The following is a 20,972-nucleotide window of genomic DNA, read 5'->3' as shown; positions in this document are numbered from 1 at the left end:
ATTGGATATTTTCTGATATTCCTCTCAGGTGTGCTGGGCAAAAGGTTGGCTTTCAGACAGTCATTTTAGAGAAGAACAGATAGAAAAAGCCTCTTTTGGGTTTCTGCACATCTAGTATAGATAAACCTAACATAAACCTAGTAATGTTTCTGAATCTTCCATTTAGCTTCCAGCCAGAACAAGATCAACCAAGAGATTGTAGCAAATAATTGGCAAGGTCCAAGAAGGACTGTGCTCAATCTTTCATGCAAAAAAAACTAGCTCATTTTGTGTTTCAAAACCTTCTGAATTCTGCAAACCACCTTCTCAGGCCATGCCAATGTGATGATGCTGTCGCTTTAACAAGGTTATTTTGTCCTTGCGTTTGGCCTGGTCCAAAACAGATTGGGGGCTCGTCTAGGATATTTTGGCACCTCTTCCTTTATGATCTCTCTTAAAAAAACACCAAGGACAAAATAACCTTGTTAAAGTGATAGCTTTGTCACACCAAGCAGGAGTTTTTGCTGGGATTGTCACTGGATCTTGTAAATTTTGGATTTGCAGAAAGCATTTCTAGTTGTAATCAAAGAAGAAGGGATTAATAATGATTTATTTTTTAAAGAAGTATTAATATTGACAAGGAAATAATTGTAATGTCAAAGGGGCAAGGAACATATCATCAGGAGCTCTGATTCATGGAAGTACAAGATGAATTCCTTGCATTTCATACCATCATTCCTGCTGGCCCTTGTGGTCCAGGTGGCCCTGATGGTCCTGGTTCACCCTAAAGTAAAAGAAAGTTTTCTTTTTAAGGTCAAAGAACAAATTTATGAATATAATGCATCACAAGTTATTTTGAAATTGATGAAATGTGAATCATATACCTTTAACGGCTTCATAATAAGATGGGCAGTGCAGACCAAAGTGCTTCTTGTCATAAGACAAAGAATTTTCTGAACTCACTTATCAACTAAATTTCTGACTGATTTCCACCCAGTCACCTTTCACCCTATCAATTTATCATTTGGTAGTACAGAGCTTGAACATTGCTGAAAAGGCACATTTTGGAAAAGCTTTATGTCTTGCATTCATTAGGACAATTCACTATCAAGTGCTTGCAAAACTCTAAATACAATATTCACCGTTTGGTGTGGTTCTGCAAATGTACAACATTGGCTGGATAATCCTGAATGTATAAGGAATTACAATGACAACCAATTTAGGATTATTTGTTGGATTCACAGTGTGCAGTTTGTAGCCAGAATGAATATGTACATACACGGCACTTGTTTTAGCTTAATACACAATTTTACTGATTTCACAATTTCACAACCATTTACTGGTTTATTTCTCAGGCTAATGATCAAACTAAGAGAAAATGAGGACTGCAGAGGCTGGAGGTCAGAGTTGAAAAGTGCGGTGCTGGAAAAGCACAGCAGGTCAGGCAGCATTCAAGGAGCAGGAGAGTCAATATTTCGGGCATAAGCCCTTCAACAGGAATGTGATCTAACTAGTCAACCTTCCTGTTTAAAACTTAAATTATGCCCAGCAGTTAATTATCAATCAGCCGTAATGGTTGCATTCTCCAAGGCAATGCTTTTATCAATCAGGGTCTACTTGCCAGATAATCAGCATCTCCTCTCATACACGAGCTGAAACATGTGTTGCTGGAAAAGCGAGGCAGGTCAGGCAGCATCAAAGGAGTAGGAGAATCAACGTTTCGGGCATAAGCCCTTCTTCAGGATTCCTGAAGAAGGGCTTATGCCAGAAACGTCGATTGTACCCTGCTCTTTTGATGCTGTCTGACCTGCTGCGCTTTTCCAGCAACACATTCTTCAGCTCTGATCTCCAGCATCTGCAGTCCTCAGTTTCTCCTCTCATACAATATACATGTTGGTTTTCCCATTGAATTGAATCTGCAAATTCCTACCCAGTGGACTCCATTCTATGTTGAAATTCATGTTTGAAAAGAAACAATCAAATGAGCTTCCTTTCTAGTTGAGAAATCGGACTGTGGGTTATCTACTACTGTCCAAAGCAAAATGACCTTCACTTGTTAGTACATATATTGAGAATCATATGGTTCCATTTGTTATATGACTGATCTTCCTGGCTTGTAAATAGGGCCATTTGCTTTCCCTGCAAACCTGGTACTGAAATAGGTGTATCAAAACCACCTTAAAGGATATTGATTATGCAAATCAGATCATTTCTTGCTGTACATAATGCAAACTGAAGTGATTACTCTTGGTCCTGTAAAGTTCTCTACCTATTTCAGATTACTTTGAGGACAAGGTATTCCAGAACTTTAAGCAACAGGTAAAGCTAGATGTTTCACACCATTATAAAATAGTAGCAACTCAAGTGGTGTTCACCACTAAAAGGATGCTGTGTAAAGCCAAAAAGAATTTCCACCTACCACACAAATGAATAATTGTTATTTGAATTTCAGTGCTGGTGTAATGCCAGGTATGCGGTCTGTACATCCCAAAGTCTGGTGGATCATATCAAACAGCTTGTCCATTCAACTGTTCTTAACAAGAAAAGTACTGACTGTACCTAACCAAAACACACTCATGAAAGTGTCCAACTTTGCACGTGATATTTCAATCATAGAATTCCTGCAGTGTAAAAACAGGCCATTCAGCCCATGGAGTCCACATCACCCCTCTGAAGACCATCAAATGCAGACCACCTCCCCCACCCTATCCCAATATTTTCCATGGCTAATCCACCTTGCCTGCACATCCTTGAACACTATGGGAGACAACATAGCCAATCCACCTCACCTACACATCTTTGAACTGTGGGAGGAAACCAGACCACCGAGAGGAAGCCCACACAGACACAGGAAAAATGTGCAAACTCCACCCAGACAGTCATCCAAGGGTAGAATTGAACCCAAGTCCCAGGTGCTGTGAGCCACTGTACCATCCCAATGGGACAACATTTGCAGGATAATCCTGGACATGTGAGGAAGTAGACTGACAACCAAACAAATGTCAGTTGGGCTCACAGTATGGTGAGCTTATACATACTACAAACTACATATAGATTAATACATAAGACCCAGTTCTTTGCAGGCAGAAATAACTTCTACTTGTTCCCTCATAGTATATGGGTGTAACTGGTTTCTCATCCCTAACTGCCTTGAAAATAATTAGCTTGCTAGACCATTTCAGTGGGCAGGCATTTGTAAGAATTTGGAGGACACTAATAATCAAGAGGGGTTTTTAACCACAATTGACAATGGTTAAGCAGTAGTCAATAGACTGATATTAATTCCAGATTGGAAATTGAATTCAAATTACACTAATGTCTAGATTTACCATTACACTTCCCCCATGTATACACGTTGATAGTTTGAACTCAGGAAACTGGCTGACAGGAAGTATATTCAAGATCCTAACAACTGGATGTATTAAAAATGTTTTTCCTGCCATATTCCATTTATATTCTATGTATTAATCTGTATGTTGCTTCCAGTACATGCAAGCCCATCATACTGTGAACCCAACTGATATTTGGTTGGTTGGCAGTGTAATTCCTCACCTTTCTTTTTACATGTCACTCATCTCAAAATTCATCTTAAATCAGTGCCCTGTTCTTAATTCTTTGGGCAATGGGAACAGGTTCGCCTGTCTAGGACTTTCATGACATTGGACACCTCTTATCAAATCTTCTCCAGATATTTTATTCTCTCAGATATTGTCTTGGCTTCTCTACTCACAGAATATTGTTAGTATACATGCAGGTTTTCTTTTGGTCAGTTTAATAGTAGGATTTTACTCTTCCTCTTGAAGCCTTTTGTATTAGCATACCATTAGACCATCTTTTCCATCTTTCCCCCGGGGGCCGGCATGACCTTTGCTTCCTTTCAAACCTGGTAGTCCTTGAAGCCCTGGTGGACCAGCTGGGCAACTCGTGCACAAGTCCTAAGGGAATCAAACAAAGTCATGTGAGAAGGAATGCACTACTATTCCACTGATCAGAATAAGTATCTAATTGGAGTGTTGTCTTGCTGCAGTAACTCCCAATCAACTAAGGTTTGATTCCACTGATAAATTACCATAATTCAAGTTTAATTTTGTACAAAAGGGTTGTGCTGAAAAATATGTTGCTGGAAAAGGGCCTTATGCCTGAAACATCGATTCTCCTGCTCCTTTGATGCTGCCTGACCTGCTGCGCTTTTCCAGCAACACATTTTTCAGCTCTGATCTCCAGCATCTGCAGTCCTCACTTTCTCCTACAAAAGGGTTGTGGGCAATTTGATAGAAGAGGTTGTTGATAGTGCTATCAAGTGGCATTTGCAAAGGAATAACCTGCCCACTAACACTCAAATTTGGGTTTTACCAGGGCTACATGGCACCTGACCTGATTGTAGCTTTGATCCTGATGTCGATAAAACCACTAACTCCAAAGGCGAGATGAGAGTGACTGCCTTGACATTTGCATTTGACCAAGTATTGCATCAAGGAACCCTTAAAAAACTGGGAATCAGGGGATTAATTCTCCTTTTGGTTGAGTCATACGTAGCAAAAAGAAAGATGGTTATGGCTTTTTGGAGGCAAATTATCTGACCACCGTATAAAACTAATGACTTTCCAAAGTTACTTTGATGACCTTTCATTTGATTCAACTTCTTTGATTTGATTTTCCATCCCCATGTTATTTGTTCTGCTGAAGCCACTTTCTCTAACTGTGCTTTCACTAGGTCTGAATTCTTCCTAAACCAAAGATTTCTCCTAATCATGTTTGATAGGTTTCTCAACAACATCTATTCCATTTCTCACAACATTGTCTCCACACATTTCAATCTCTCCCTAAATGAAAATCCCAAGTATTGATAAAGGGTACTGGTTGAAAGTGAAGTCTGCAGATGCTGGAGATCAGAGCTGAAAATGTGCTGCTGAAAAAGCGCAGCAGGTTAGGCAGCATCCAAGGAACAGGAGAATCGATGTTTCGGGCAGAAGCCATTCGGACATGAGCCCTTCCCCATTCCTGAAGAAGGGATCATGCCCGAAACGTCGATTCTCCTGCTCCTTGGATGCTGCCTGACCTGCTGCGCTTTTCCAGCAACACATTTTCAGCAAAGGGTACTGGTTACATTGTGTCTTTTGGAGATGCCAATGTGTGACTTAAACTACTTGCGTCTAATTTTATGTTACTTGCCAGTTAACCTTCATAATCTACTCTATTATTTCTTTATCATCTTTTGTTGGCTTTTAACACTTTATAAATCCTTTGATTTACCACTTATCTTTGCCACATTATATTTTTTTCTTTTACTTTGACATAGTCCTTAATTTCCTTTGGGTCAACCATGGGTGGTTTATTCCTTTCCTAGAATCCTTCAACATTGCAATATATCTTTGCTGTGAGTTATTAAAAACAAATCTTCCATTGTTCATCAACCATCTTTTCTGCTAAACCCCTTTCTCAACTCTATCCTCCTTTCCATGTAGTTATCTTTAATTAGGCTTAGAACATGTATTTCTAAACCACGTTTCTTCCTCTCAAAGTGAATGCTAACTCTACCATGTTATGATTGCTGTAGCCAGGGGATATTTTACTCCAAGATCATTTATTAAATCTGCCTCCCTCCACATAAAATAGACTCAATTAGTCTGATCCCTGGTGAAACTGACCACATATTCTTTAAGGAAACTATCCTGTTTGTACTCTATGAATTCTTCCTCATGCCAATTTTATTTTCCCAATATGAAAATTAAAATCACCCACAATTAAAGTACTACATTTTTACATGCTCTATCTTTAGGTGGTCGATAGCCAACTCCCACTAGTATCTTCTTCTCCTCAAAGCTTCTTACCTTGACCCATACGGATTCTACAACATCCAATCAAAAATAATTTGTTGTGAACGTACTAGCTTCACCTTGTATGAACAAAGCCACCCCACCACCTTTCCATTCATTTCTGCCCTTTCAAATGGTCACAAACCCGTGTGTGTAGTTCCCAGTTAGTCTGTACACATCATCTTAACTTAGCTTTATTAAGTGTATTGAAAATATAATGAGGTCTTGACTTATCTTTCTTAAAGGTATTGCCAATTCAATAAAATTTTACAATTCATATTTTAAATGTTACTTCTATATTGTGCCATTTGGAAGGTGTATAAGATATGTTGTATTGTTATTGATCAATATGATATTCTCACAAATGGAGGTTGCTTCCATGCTTCAGTTTGATCAGTAATTTACTTTTATTTCAATGTAAAATAGACAGACAAGAGTTCAGTTGAATATCTCACATGCAGCTCCATGCCTCCCCTCTTAACTTGAACAGCCATCCACATTTCCTATTGTTTTCTTTTAAATGCCATTGATCACTGCCATTTCAAGTCACAACTTTCATTAACTGTGCATATTTTACTCACTGTAATAAAGCAAATAATCATCTTCCAACAATATTTGTGACTGTTTTCACCCAACAGAATGCATGATGTCATACATAGTGCTTGATTAGTCAATTATAAAGAGAGAGTCATTGACATTCCATATTACCTTATGATTAATAAGACCAAGAGACAGTCTTACTGCAGCCATCTTAGGGTAATATTAATCAACCACTGTGACATCATTACAGAATTGTTTAGTAATTGAGAACATTATTAATAGATGAAATAATAATAGATACCAGAAGCAAATTTTTGAAATGTACCAGCAGATTTTTCAATATTGTCATTGAAAACGTGAAGAAATGGAAGAATTTGCAGGACTTATTTTTGGAATAGCAGAGAAAGCAATAACTTTACCAAATCCTGATGTATTTGTCCCTCTTAAAACATCGTTGTTTTTCCAAAAGGTATGCTGACCCAGTTTACCAAAGGGACAACAGCATTAGCAAATTATTGTTTCGCTTTCAGTCCCTCAGGGATACAATAAGTAATCCATAAGAAAGCATATTAGTGATCTAGAAATTCAGAGGACCAGGCTAATGCCTTAGGACATGGGTTTGAATTCCACCATGGAAGGTGGTGGTATTTAAATTCAATTAATTAAAATAAAAATCTGAAATTGAGAGCTGGTAGTGGTAATGGTGACAATGAAACTATCATTAATTGTTGTAAAAGAAAAAACCTATATGGTTCATTAATATTCCTTGGACAAGGAAGTCTGCCATCTTCACCTGGTCTGGCCAGCTTCAGATCCACAATTCAATAACTGGCTAAATCTTAATTACTTGCAAAAACATTTAAAGAATGGGAACAAATGCTGGCCTCACTAGTAATGCCCACATCCCATGAACAATAAGAACACTGGCATTTTCACAATAAGGGTTATGACCAGCATTGGTACAAGCATCTAAGAAGAGTACCGCTTGCTGCTTCATATTTTTCTACATGGCTCCCACCCCTCTACCAAACCTATTTTATATCAGGTTACCAAACCACTCACCTGAACCATGTATTCTATTTGTCCCCTTGAAATAAGAGGTAATGATGCCTGCAGGTCAGAAAATACTATTACATCAATGTGATACAACTATACTAATGCAATTTCACATGAAATGTTAGCTAAGCTTATTTAACTTTGCTCCTTTTTTTGGAATTACTTTACTCAGGAACTGAATATGGTAAAGTTAGCATCTTCAGTTTGGTGGTAAGATGCTCATAGCAAAGTTACTAAAAGAGGGAATGAGTGAAAGAAATTAAGGAAAGAGAATTTGTCAAAGTCAATGATGTGCATCAAGGGGTGGGGTCCAATCCTTGACTTCACTGAGCTCCTGATCTTTATAACAGCGTGAAATAGTGCTGGGACTGTCTGATCTCCACAGCCATAAATATGTGAATATTTACCCAGCATATTCAGGAGCTCAGAAGCTTAAAGGTCCGGGTAAAACAGGAATTCCAAGGAGTAATTAACTTCCACTGGCTAATTTGCCACCCAGTCAATCAGACTGGGCATCAGAATCATCCTGCAGGAGGATGTGTGTGAAAATAGCATCAAGAAAATAAAAGGCATCAAAAAATGGCAACATCGGATAGATTTAAAAGTGTGCATGAGTATATTTCCAACATAACCTAGAAAAAATTGAAAGTCATTTGTAAATGTGGGACACACAAAAGGTTTTTATTGAATTAAATCATGAGGGGAAGGTACTCTTGGTTCCCCATGTGATACAGATACCAGAGACAGAAATTTTGGATCAGGTTACTCAAGCAGGTGGTCCACTGATCCATATAAAGTCAGGAGTTCTGGGAGGGAATGAGCTCAAGCAGAACAGAGGGAAAGAAGCAAGGAAGTCTCATATAATAAAGGAGACAAAAAAAGAGAAACAAAATATGATAACAGATACTGAGTACTAGAAAGATTTAAAAAACTGAAAGAATAAATACTTCAACATTAAATAATCAGCAATGCTGATCAAAGGTTAGTATCAGCAAGCAAGAAATAGCAAAAGGAATAGTTTCTGGAAAAATGATAATAATAGTACACAGGAAATGCCAACATACAGGTTCTCCTGGAGGCCCTGGATCTCCTCTAGGCCCTGGTAACCCCTGCAGGACAAACAGAAAACATTTGACAAAAAGCAATTAAATCAGTTGCCAAAGGTACGTTGATACAGCAATTCCAAGCAGTTGCAACCTCCAGAAAGACCTAAAAGTAGCTAAAGCAAAGACTATGGCACAAAAGTTTTGGAGATGGCTTATTCACAGTGGGACTGGTGAAGGCTATCATCATGACAAAGCTGCAATGTTGAACGTTATATTTTATAATGTTTCAATTAGTTTCACCTTTTTAAATTCTATAATCAAAATCTAATGAACAACTAATTTTTTTTGCTACTGACTCCTCAAAGATTTGATTCTGGATGACAACTCTACAGACAAAAAAAACTAAAGTGAAAATGGCCTGTCATCTGTAATTAATCCATTTCTTTTTCTTATTATTATAGGATTTAATTATCAACAGGATAATTAACAACAATCAAAGAATGCTGTGCCACTTCTGAGTGCTGTTGGAGCATATAACTTTCAAACAGCATCACCAGATAAAACTCAGGCATAATGACTTTGTACGTCTGCTACCCCAACCCCTCCCAGGTTTCTTTCATCTCCAAGATGCCAACCATTGCAATACTGCAGCAAGCTAGATCATTGACACGACAAGATAAGGTCAGAGTGCAACATTGATAATGGTATTACCATGATAAGTGTACTTAGTATACATGAAAAATATTATGTCCTTTTTTTTCAAAAGCTGAACATCTTTACTTTCATAGTTAACTTCAACAGTTTTGTGAAGAAGGAAAAGGACAAAGGGAGACTCCAGGAAACTTCAATGTAAATTTAGAAGAGTACTGATACTTTATGCACAATATCAATCTTTATCCATCTTGACTTACATTTGTTTATCCCACTCCAGTAAGACGGGCGTTAATGGAAAAAAATACCTATTTACTTGAAAGTGGTCACAATAAATGGATCATTAATCGCTTCCCTTCCATCTTTTTCTAACATTGACACAACTGTATGAGGCTACCTGATTATCTTGGCATTGTTTAAAACCACACAACACCAGGTTATAGTCCAACAGGCTTATTCAGAAGTACAAGCTTTCGGAGCACTGCTCCTTCATCATATTCCCCACTAGTTACCTGATGAAGGAATGGAGCTCCGAAAACTTCTACTTTCAAATAAATATGTTGAACTATAACCTGGTGTTGTGTGGTTTTTAACGTTGTCCATCCCAGTCCTCATTTTGGCTTTGCTTTAGCACCGGTTTAGCCAATCTGGGAAAATTGCTCCTGAACTTCATTTCCCCTGATTTTAGTGGCTTTCCATTTTGCATTTTACACAACTGTCCATTGGCTTTTCCTTGAATCTTCCTGTGCCAATCATAGCCCACTGGAATAGAGAGGGATATGTTAATCCGCTATTGAATTTGAAATAGTGCCATTAAGCAATGAGGTTATAACGTGTTCGTCTTATAATAAAGAACAAAGAAAATTTACAGCCCAGGATCAGGCCCTTTGGCCTTCCAAGCCTGAGCTGATCCAAATCTACTGTCTAAACCTGTCGCCTAATTCCTAAGCATCTGTATCCCTCTGCTCCCCACCTACTCATGCATCTGTCCAGACGCATCTTAAATGAATCCACTGTGCCTGCCTCTACTACCTCTGCTGGTAACACGTTCCAGACACCCACCACCCTCTGCATAAAGTACTTGCCACGTGTATCACCCTTAAACGTTTCACCTCTCATCTTGAAAGCGTGACTTCTTGTTATTGGATCCTTCACTCTGGGAAAAAGCTTATAGCTATCTACCCTGTCGATACCCTTCATGATTTGAAAGCCTCAGTCAAGTTCCCCCCTCAATCTCCTTTTTTCTAATGAAAACAAACCTAACCTACTCAATCTCTTTTCATAGCTAGCACCTTCCATACCAGGCAACACCCTTGTAAACCTTCTATGCACCCTCTCCAAAGCATCCACTTCCTTTTGGTTATGTGGCGACCAGAACTGTACTCAGTATTCTAAATGCGGCCAAACCAATGTCTTGTACAATTTTATCATGACTTGCCAGCTCTTATACTCAATATCCCGTTCAATGAAGGCAAGCATACCATATGCCTTCTTGACCACTCTGTCCACCTGCGCAGCAACCTTTAGGGTACAATGGACCTGCATTCCCACATCTCTGCCCATCAACTTTTCCCCAAGGCTCTTCCGTTCATGCTCTAGAACTAGACTTGCCGAAATGCATCACCTCACATTTGTCTGGATTGAACTTCATCTGTCACTTCTCTACCCAACTCTCCAATGTATGTATGTACTCCTGTATTCTTTGACAGTCTCTTATGCTTTCTGCTACTTCACCAATCTTCGTGTCATCTGCAAACTTGCTGATCATACCAACAGTACCCTCTTCCAGGTCATTTATGTATATCACAAACAACAGTGGCCCCAGCACTGATCCCTGTGGAACACCACTGGTCGCCTTTCTCCATTTCGAGAAACTCCCTTCAACTACTACTCTCTGTCTCCTGTGGCTCAACCAGTTCTTTATCCACCTAGCTAGAACACCCTGCACACCATGTGACTGCACTTTCTCTATTAGTTTGCCATGGGGAACTTATCAAATGCCTTACTGAAGTCCACGTATATGACATCAACAGCCCTTCCTTTATCTATCACTTGGTCATTTCCTCGAAGAACTCTATTAAGTTGGTAAGGCATGATCTCCCCTGCACAAAACCATGTTGCTTATCACTGATAAGCCCATTCTTTTCTAAATATAAATAGATCCTATCCCTCAGTACTTTCTCCAGCAACTTTCCCACCACTGACGTCAGGCTTAATTAGAACATAGAACATAGAACATAGAACAATACAGCACAGAACAGGCCCTTCGGCCCACGATGTTGTGCCGAACTTCTATCCTAGATTAAGCACCCATCCATGTACCTATCCAAATGCCGCTTAAAGGTCGCCAATGAATCTGACTGTACCACTCCCACGGGCAGCGCATTCCATGCCCCCACCACTCTCTGGGTGAAGAACCCACCCCTGACATCTCCCCTATACCTTCCACCCTTCACCTTAAATTTATGTCCCCTTGTAACACTCTGTTGTACCCGGGGAAAAAGTTTCTGACTGTCTACTCTATCTATTCCTCTGATCATCTTATAAACCTCTATCAAGTCACCCCTCATCCTTCGCCGTTCCAACGAGAAAAGGCCGAGAACTCTCAACCTATCCTCGTACGACCTACTCTCCATTCCAGGCAACATCCTGGTAAATCTTCTCTGCACCCTCTCCAAAGCTTCCACATCTTTCCTAAAGTGAGGCGACCAGAACTGCACACAGTACTCCAAATGTGGCCTAACCAAAGTCCTGTACAGCTGCAACATCACCTCACGACTCTTGAATTCAATCCCTCTGCTAATGAACGATAATACTCCATAGGCCTTCTTACAAACTCTATCCACCTGAGTGGCAACCTTCAAAGATCTATGTACATAGACCCCAAGATCCCTCTGTTCCTCCACCTGACCAAGAACCCTACCATGAACCCTGTATTCCGCATTCTTATTTGTTCTTCCAAAATGGACAACTTCACACTTGGCAGGGTTGAACTCCATCTGCCACTCCTCAGCCCAGCTCTGCATCCTATCTAAGTCCCTCTGCAGCCGACAACAGCCCTCCTCACTGTCCACAACTCCACCTATCTTTGTATCATCTGCAAATTTACTGACCCACCCTTCGACTCCCTCATCTAAGTCATTAATAAAAATTACAAACAGCAGAGGACCCAGAACTGATCCCTGCGGAACTCCACTTGTAACTGGACTCCATGCTGAATATTTACCATCTACTACCACTCTCTGACTTCGACCGGTTAGCCAGTTTTCTATCCAATTGTCCAAATTTCCCTCTATCCCATGCCTCCTGACTTTCCGCATAAGCCTACCATGGGGAACCTTATCAAATGCCTTACTAAAATCCATGTACACTACATCCACTGCTCTACCCTCATCCACATGCTTGGTCACCTCCTCGAAGAATTCAATAAGACTTGTAAGGCAAGACCTACCCTTCACAAATCCGTGCTGGCTGTCCCTAATCAAGCAGTGCCGTTCCAGATACTCGTAAATCCTATCCCTCAGTACCCTTTCCATTACTTTGCCTACCACAGAAGTAAGACTGTAGTTACCCAGAATATCCCTACTACCCTTCTTGCACAGGGGGACAACATGAGCAACCTTCCGGTCCTCCTGCACCTCACCTGTATTTAAGGATGACACAAAGATATCTGTCAGGGCCCCAGCTATTTCCTCTCTCGCCTCCCTCAGCAACCTGGGATAGTTCCCATCCGGTTCTGGGGATTTGTCCACCTTAATAACCTCTAGCATACCCAACACATCTTCCCTACTTAAGTCAACTCGATCCAGACGAATCACCTTCTATCTCTAATCTCAACATTCATCATGTTCCTCTCCTCAGTGAACACTGATGCAAAGTAATCATTCAGAATTTCACCAATTCTCTCAGGTTCAACACACAGCCTTCCTTCATTATCCTTCAGTGGACCAATCCTTTCTCTAGTTACCCATTTGCTTCTTATATAAGAATAAAATGCTTTGGGATTCTCCTTAATTCTGCTCGCTAAGGCTATTTCATGACCCCTTTCAGCCCACTTGATTCCTCATTTAAGACTGGTCTTAATCTTCCAATATTCCTCCAGGGCCCACTCTGTTCTTACGTGCCTGGACCTTATGTATGCTTCCCTTTTTCTCTTGGCTAGTCATACTATTTCTCCTGTCATCCACAATTCACGAATCTTGCCTTTCCTATCCTTTGTCTTCAATGGGACATGCCTATCCTGCACTACCTAAAAAAGCCTCCCACATATCAAATGTGGACTTCCCTTCAAATAGTTGTGTCCAATCCACATTTCCGAGCTCCTGCCTAATTTTGATATAATTGGCCTTGGCCAGTTTAATACTCTTCCCTTAGGACCACTCTCATCTTTGTCTACGAGTATTCTAAAACTTACAGAATTGTGGTCACTGTTCCCAAAGAAATCCCCCACCACAACTTCTACCACCTGACCTGGTTCATTCCCCAGTACCAGGTCCAATATGGCCCCTTCCCTTGTCAGACTATTGACATACTGTCTTGCCTTCTCCTGTGTTACTTAATCAGGGATGGAGTCTCACTATAATGGGGCTTAGACTGAAATTCAGTGTACAACAAGTTAAAGTTATTAAAAATCACTTAAGCTGAAATGGTAGTTCCCTTAGAAATTTCAGAAAGACTTACATCACTTCCAGGTTGGCCTGGAGTTCCAGGTGAGCCTCGTGGACCCTGGCAAGTGCAATTTAAAAAATCAGTTGTCAATCAAAGAGTAGATAAATCATCTAATTCAGGCAATAATGTTGACATAGTCCCCCCATTTGAATTTAAATGCAACTCTGAACAACTTGCATACAACAGGAGGTTGCGATGACAAGTAACATCTTTTAAATAATCTGTTATCCATGTAATAGTAGTAACATGATGCCATGTTTTGTGGTAGTTTTGTGCTGTACATTCTTCCCCTTCTCTCCTGAAGGTTGCTTCCATTTTTTTGCACCTAGCTCAAGTGTTTGTTCCTCACCTTGATCAATGCCGATTCAGATCAGATCTCTCTAGCCAATGCCTTATTTCCTTCATTTTTACTTTTCAGTTGAAATCACTGTAAAGGATTGCAACAGCGGTTTATCACTAGGCATTACTGTTGCTGACTTACTCATAATCTCTACCGCTGAGCACTGGTTAACTAGCGAGACGTCTGGCACTCAGGATTGTTTGTTATGGAATGAATGGTTTTGTTCAGAATTCCATGTACATTTTCTGTAAAGGTTTTATGCATACTGTGTGAAATTATGAGGACAGACTTTGTAGTGGGATTGGGGAGAGGAAAGTGAAGTTTACTTTGACAACTTAACTGGGAGTGAACCCAGGAAAATGAATCCCTAAAAGAAACATTTTTAATGCTATTTGCTGTCAAAACTGTCTATGTCCACCACAATTCCCTTCTTATCTCTCTGATTAAGAGCAAAGAACAATACAGCAGAGGAACAAGCCCTTTGGCCTGCCAAGCCTGCACCGCTACATTTTGCCCTTCCATGCTAAAACTGTCTTCATTTACAGCATCTGCACTTCTCTCTTCTCTTCCTATTCATGCCTTTGTCCAGATGCTTCTTGAATGCTGCTTCCACCACCTCCTCCGGCAATGCCCAGTGTGTGAAAAACTTGCCTTGCACATCACTTTTAAACTTCCCCTTGCACCTTGAACCTGTGTCCCCTAATAATTGAGCCCTCCAACTTGGAAAAAAAGACTTTCATCCTTTCCACTCTATCCATACCATTCACAATCTTATAAACTTCTATTAGGTCATCCCTCAATGTCCTGCAATCCAGTGAAAACAAACCCAGTCTATCCAATCTTTCTTCATAGCTAGAAGCCCCCATACCAAGCAACATCTTGGTAAACCTCTTCTGTACCTTCTCCAAAGTATCCACATCCTTCTGGTAGTGTGTTGACCAGAACTGTACACACTATCCCAAGTATGGCCTAACTAAAGTTCTATAAAGCTGCAGCATAACTTGCATGCTCAATTCTCATCAGAAGCTGCTCTTCTCAGTAAGAAAGAAAGGCAGCAGTTGGAAACTGGTGTACAATCTTCTTCATATATGAAGATCATGCTCTGAAAATGTAATCAAGGTTTAACTGGTATTCCAACCAGAGAAATACCATATAGCATTGAGTCATACAGCATGAAACCAGACCCTTCGGTCCAACTTGCCCATGCTGACCGGGTATCCAAACTGAACTCATCCCATTTGACTGTGTTTGGTCCATAAACCTCTCAGCTTTTCCTATTCATGTACCTGGACAAATGACTTTTAAATGTTGTAATTGTAGCTGCCTCTGCCGCTTTCTCTGGCAGCTCATTCCACACACGCACTACCATCTGTGTGAGCAAGTTACCCCTCAGGTCCCTTATGAATCTTTCCCCTCCAACTTTAAACCTATGCCCTCTGGTTTTGCATTCCACCACCAGGTGGAATTGAGAAGATTTGTACATACATTGATGAACTTTCGGGGCTAAAACAGTATGTATAAACTTGGATTGGACTGCCTTGAGATTGGAAAGAGCTAATGCAGTGAAAGTGTCTGAAATACTAAGAGGTTTCAGTAGTCAGGTACGTGGGACCTAATGTCCATGGCGCCCATAAATCCAGAATAAAGGAGTCTAAACCTAAAGTTATAGGAAGGTCATTTAGAACTGAAACCAGAAAATACTCTCTCATGTGATGATTAGTGGAAATATGGTACGCCCTTCCTCAAAAGCTGTTGAATTAGATTAGATTTTCTACAGTATGGAACAGGCCCTTTGGCCCAACAAGTTCACACTGACCATCCAAAGAGTAACCCACACAGACCCATTCCTGTACATTTACTACACATTGACTACTGCACTCATCACTATGGGCAATGTAGCACGGCCAATTCACCTGACCTGCACGTCTTTGGATTGTGGGAGGAAACCGGAGCACCCGGAGGAAACCCCACACAGACACGGGGAGAATGTGCAAACTCCACGGAGACAGTCGCCCGAGGCAGGAATTGAACCTGGGTCTACTAGCACTGTGAGGCAGCAGTGCTAACCATTGAGCCACCATACCATCCAAGTGAAATTCTGAAGACTGAGATAGGTGGATTCTTTGGATAAGGATTACAAGTTGTTTGGGGAAAATAGTGTTCAAATGCTGGTCACCCATGATCTAACAGAGGAAAGAATTGCCCTGAGGCACGAGAATATCTACCGCTTTTCCAAAGCCTAAGTTCCTTGTGGGACCAGAAAATCCAGGAGTGGCCAACTTTCAACTTTTAACCTGTTTGCATTATCTTTACAGCACCAGAAAATATTTACCTAGTGAAAGGAAAACAAGTGTGGTCAATACTATGACAGTGTTTATTGAATGCATATGGATCACTGAATTAACCAAGAGACGTGATGTGTCAAATGGTACCTTCTTGTTGGAGTTACTGCAACTCATGACAGGTTAATTGAACTTTAGATTTTAAACATTGAGAAAGATCAGTTAGCAAGAAAATTCATTGCTCCTTCTTGTTTTGCACTGTTTTACTCTCAACTCTAATTCTCAAAATGATCTGATTGTTTCTGATCCCAGTTGTCTTACCGGATGGCCTCTATCTCCTGACTGTCCGGCAGCACCCTAGACAAGAGAAAAATAAACACAATATTATCATTTTTATTCAAAGAAAGTAATAGGCATTTCCAATTTCTGCTTGAGTAGATTCTCATGACATGAGGAATGAGGAAGTGTTAGGGAAGGAGCACAGGAACAGGAGTAGGCCTTTTAGCCCATTGAATCTGCTCTAATATTAGTGAGGATCATGGCTGATCAAACAATTTCAATGTCTTTTATCAACATTATTCCCATAACCATTTATATCATTAATAATCAAATACTTATCAATTTCTGCTTGGAATTCAGTCAAAGACTGAGCTTCCACAGCTCTGTGGGGCAGAGAATCTCAAGGATTCACCACCCTCTGAGTTACCAAAAAACCCTACTCTCTGTCCTAAGTGGCAAATCCCTTTTTAAAATTTTGTCTCTCAGTTATAGATTCTCCAATCAGGGGAAATATCTTACCTGCATCTTACACTCTGCATCCCCTTTAAGTATTTTGTAGGCTTGAGTTGGATCACCTCTTATTCTTTGAAACTCTAGAGAATACAGGCCCCAGTTTGTTCAATCTCTCTTCACAGGACCAATGCATCATCCTGGGTACAAGTCTAGTGAACATTTGCTGCCCTCCCTCTGTGGTAATAATATCTTTCCTGAGATCAGGAAACCAATACTCCAGGTGCAGTCGAACCAAGCTCCTGTAGGATTGAAGCAAGATTCCACTGCCTCTGTAATCAAATTATCTATCACTAAAGGTGAACATTCCATTAGTCTTCCTAATAACTTGTTGCACCTGCATGTTAGCTTTCAATGACTTATTGTCAAGGACACTCAAGTTCTGTTATATATCTCCACTTTTCAACCTCTTACCATTTAAGAAATTATTCGCACATCTGTATCTACAATCAAAGCAGATAACTTCTATTTTTCTCTGTTCTATTCCACTGCCATGTTTTGCCAAATAATTAAATCCTCCTGATGTTTTGCATCATCTTCAAAACCCAGATTTCTTTGCATCGTCTGCATAATCAGATACATTACAGTTCATCCCATCTAATTTATAGAGATATATTGTGAACAGCTGGGACCCTTGCAGTTCCTCACTCATCACGGTCTGCTAAAATTTACTCCTATTGTCTTGTTTGTTAATCAATCCTTGATTTGTGTAAGTAGATTACCTTCTGTACCATCTGCTTTAGGTTTGCTAACCAATCGTTTTAAGAACCTTCTGAAAATTGAAATAAACTTCACCCACTGACTCCCATGATCAATTTTGTTGGAAGTATGCCCAAGAAAACTTCGTCAAAGATGATTTTCTATTTGCAAATCCAAGCTGACCACACACAGTCAAATAATTTTCTTTTAAGTGTCCATTTATCACATCCTTTAAGGTAGATTCTAATATATGCTGAGTCTTACTCTTTTGTTTCTCTCTTAAATAATGGGGTAACATTTTATTCCAATGTGCAGGGATCATTACATAATTTTTTGACTTTTGGAAGATAACTATCAGTACATTGGCAATCTCTAAACCAACTCATTTAATACTCAGGTCCAACAGGGTTTGGACTGTGTAAAAATGAAATGTATGTTGCCACTGTAAAAGAATTGAAAACTTAAGTGTACAAATTTAAGATATCTGGAAACTTAAGGAAATGTTCTTTTACTCAGTAAAAGTTGGGGACCGGGGTACACTGCCTGAGAGTGGAAGGCAATTTCAATTCAGGCATTTAGGTGGTAAGTAAATCTTTATTTGAAAATATAGACAGAAAAAAAAAGTGTGCTGTGGTTTTGCCCCCAGTAGGAATTGAGTTGAGGCAGCTCAAATCATTTTAATTTTCTCAGACATGCTTGTGCAGTATAGGAACAAGGTTATGGAGATATAGCACTTCACATAAAGGATTTATTACTTTACAAATTCAGGAATAATGACCCTTTGGTCCATAACATCTGTACTGACCAGGTTTCTCAAACTAAACTACTCCCATATGCCTGTGTTTGTCCCATATCCCTCCAAACCTTTCCTGTTCATGTACCTGCTCAAATGTCTTTCAAATATTGTAACTGTACTTGCATCTATCAATGCTTCTGGCACGTCATACCATACACGCATAACCCTCTGAGTGAAAAGGTTGCCCCTCAGTTCCCATTTAAATCTTTCCCCTATCAGTTTAAAACTACACAATTCTGTTTTCAAGGGTAATTTAGAGATTATTTTTGGACAATGTATTGAATTAAATTACCGGTGGTCCTGGGTTCCCTTCACCTGGAAGGCCTCTGTCTCCTGGTAATCCTGGTAAACCAGGTTCTCCTGGGTCACCCTGCAAGAAGTAAAAGAAACAGATGCTTCAGAATAAACAATCCATATCAAGACATGGGATTGAATAACTCACTGACTCTTTTCATTTTTATTTTTTTTCATTGTTGATAATTGATCCTGTGAGATATCAGAATGAATCCAACCCTGTCTCAATAAATGTTTTCTGATAAACTTCTGCAGTAGACATTACCCACTGCTATAAGGATTAGAAAACCTAACTGATTTTACCTTCTCTTTCTACTTGATGTTTCTATGGAAAGGGGAGGATGAAATAGGCTATAAATATATGTTAGTCACTGATCAATTGTACAAGCATCTTTATTGAGAATGTTTGGAAATTGAATCCTGCTAAAAACGTGATCTACTTAAGATAACAAGCACTGCTACAATTAAGGGAATCAAATAAGCAAATGAGGGAGAAATGTACAGAAGGCTATGGATCTGAAAGAAAAGTGTGAGAAGAGTATAAAAACGTCAATAGACCATATGAACTCACTTCTCAATTACCCAAGTTTTCTTGAATGAAAGAAAGAGGAATTTTACTACCTACTGCTGTTGAGAGAAATAGTAATGTGACATCAAACAGAGGCGTGACCTACGCATCAAGATGGCACCCCTGCCAGGTAGGCAGTGTTCAGGCTTCAGGCGGCCGATTCCTCCATTCTTTCCTTACCCTTTTGTTTTCATTTTCTTTCTTTGTGTCTTTTTCCTTTTGGCGGTGACAGTGGGGATGGTGTTGATATCACAGAGGACAGCAGCCAGATTAGGACTCTTGGCGAGGTGGCAGTGTGGCCTGGCAGCAGTGCCAAATACCCTGGTTGTGGTGGGCCAGGAGTGAGCACTCCTGGTTGTGGGCCAGAAGTGAGCATTCCTGGTTGTGGTAGGCTTGGAGGGGGCACCCCTGGTTGTGGTAGGCCTGGAGTGAGCTCTCCTGGTTGTGGTAGACCCACAATGGAGAATCCTGGCTGTGGTAGGCCTAGAGCAGACACTCCGGGTTGTGGTGGGCCTGGAGCGGGCACTCTGGGTTGTGGTGGGCCTGGAGTGGGCACTCCGGGTTGTGGTGGGCCTGGAGCGGGCCTTCCGGCTTGTGGTGGGCCTGGAGCGGGCACTTCGGGTTGTGGTAGGCCCAGAGCAGGGTTTCCAGGCTATTGGTGAGGCGGCAGGGGCAGCAGAGCCAGGGGCTCCTGATTATGGGGTGATTGTGGGTACAGCTTGGGACCTGGCACTGCCAGCCTTTGTCAGGGTGGGCCCAATGACAAAGATGACACCAGAAGAGTGGTGACTGAAGTTGGTGAGTGTTATTGGTCAGCCAGCTCATATCTCGGGATCCATGGTGGAGGTGACAGAGTGAAGATGGGTCCTCTCTCAGCTTTGTCTTCTTATTCTTTTAATTCTTGAAGCATAAGGATTGTAGCGACAGTTGAAGTTTTTCACTGTATTTTACCATGTTGATCGTGTAGAGTAAAAGTGACAATATATAAATCAACATCATCATCAATAAGTTTGGAAAAGCGTGCATCTGATACACACAGTTTAAATGTCCTTAAAGTCCTCGAGATGTTAGACTTTAAATCTCAGACCAGAGTTTAGATTAGATTCCCTACAGTATGGAAGCAGACCATTTGGCCCAACAAGTTCACACCGGCCCTCTTAACAGTGACCTACCCAGATGTATTCCCCTAATCTATATTGACCCCTGATGAATGCACCTAACACTATGGGCAATTTAGCATGACCAATTCACCTGACCTGCACATCTTTGGATTGTGGGAGGAAACCGAAGCACCTGGAGGAAACCCACGCAGTCATGGGGAGAATGTGCAAACTCCACACAGACAGTCACCTGAGGTGGGAATCAAACCCGGGTCCCCGGTGCTGTGAGGCAGCAGTGTGAATGACTGAGCTACTGTGCCGCCCCAAATTGTTTAATTGTTATCTGGT

General features: G+C 40.6%; 1 protein-coding gene across 1 annotated transcript in view; it reads right to left on the bottom strand.

The window, feature by feature from the left end:
* The window catches only part of col22a1 (collagen, type XXII, alpha 1), a 285,704-nt gene that overhangs the window by 43,432 nt on the left and 221,300 nt on the right, over positions 1 to 20,972 (bottom strand). The window contains exons 40-46 of the mRNA XM_072569542.1: positions 18,955 to 19,032; positions 16,700 to 16,735; positions 13,769 to 13,813; positions 8,456 to 8,500; positions 7,398 to 7,445; positions 3,801 to 3,914; positions 710 to 763 (exon numbers count right to left, since the gene is read on the bottom strand). Coding sequence (XP_072425643.1) covers positions 710 to 763; positions 3,801 to 3,914; positions 7,398 to 7,445; positions 8,456 to 8,500; positions 13,769 to 13,813; positions 16,700 to 16,735; positions 18,955 to 19,032 — 420 coding nt within the window. The remainder of the gene's footprint in view (positions 1 to 709; positions 764 to 3,800; positions 3,915 to 7,397; positions 7,446 to 8,455; positions 8,501 to 13,768; positions 13,814 to 16,699; positions 16,736 to 18,954; positions 19,033 to 20,972) is intronic.

This window comes from Chiloscyllium punctatum, chromosome 5 (genome assembly GCF_047496795.1).
Source record: "Chiloscyllium punctatum isolate Juve2018m chromosome 5, sChiPun1.3, whole genome shotgun sequence".
Lineage (NCBI taxonomy): Eukaryota > Metazoa > Chordata > Chondrichthyes > Orectolobiformes > Hemiscylliidae > Chiloscyllium > Chiloscyllium punctatum.
Note: the sequence above shows the minus strand (reverse complement) of the source record. Positions and strands in the feature narration are given on the sequence as shown.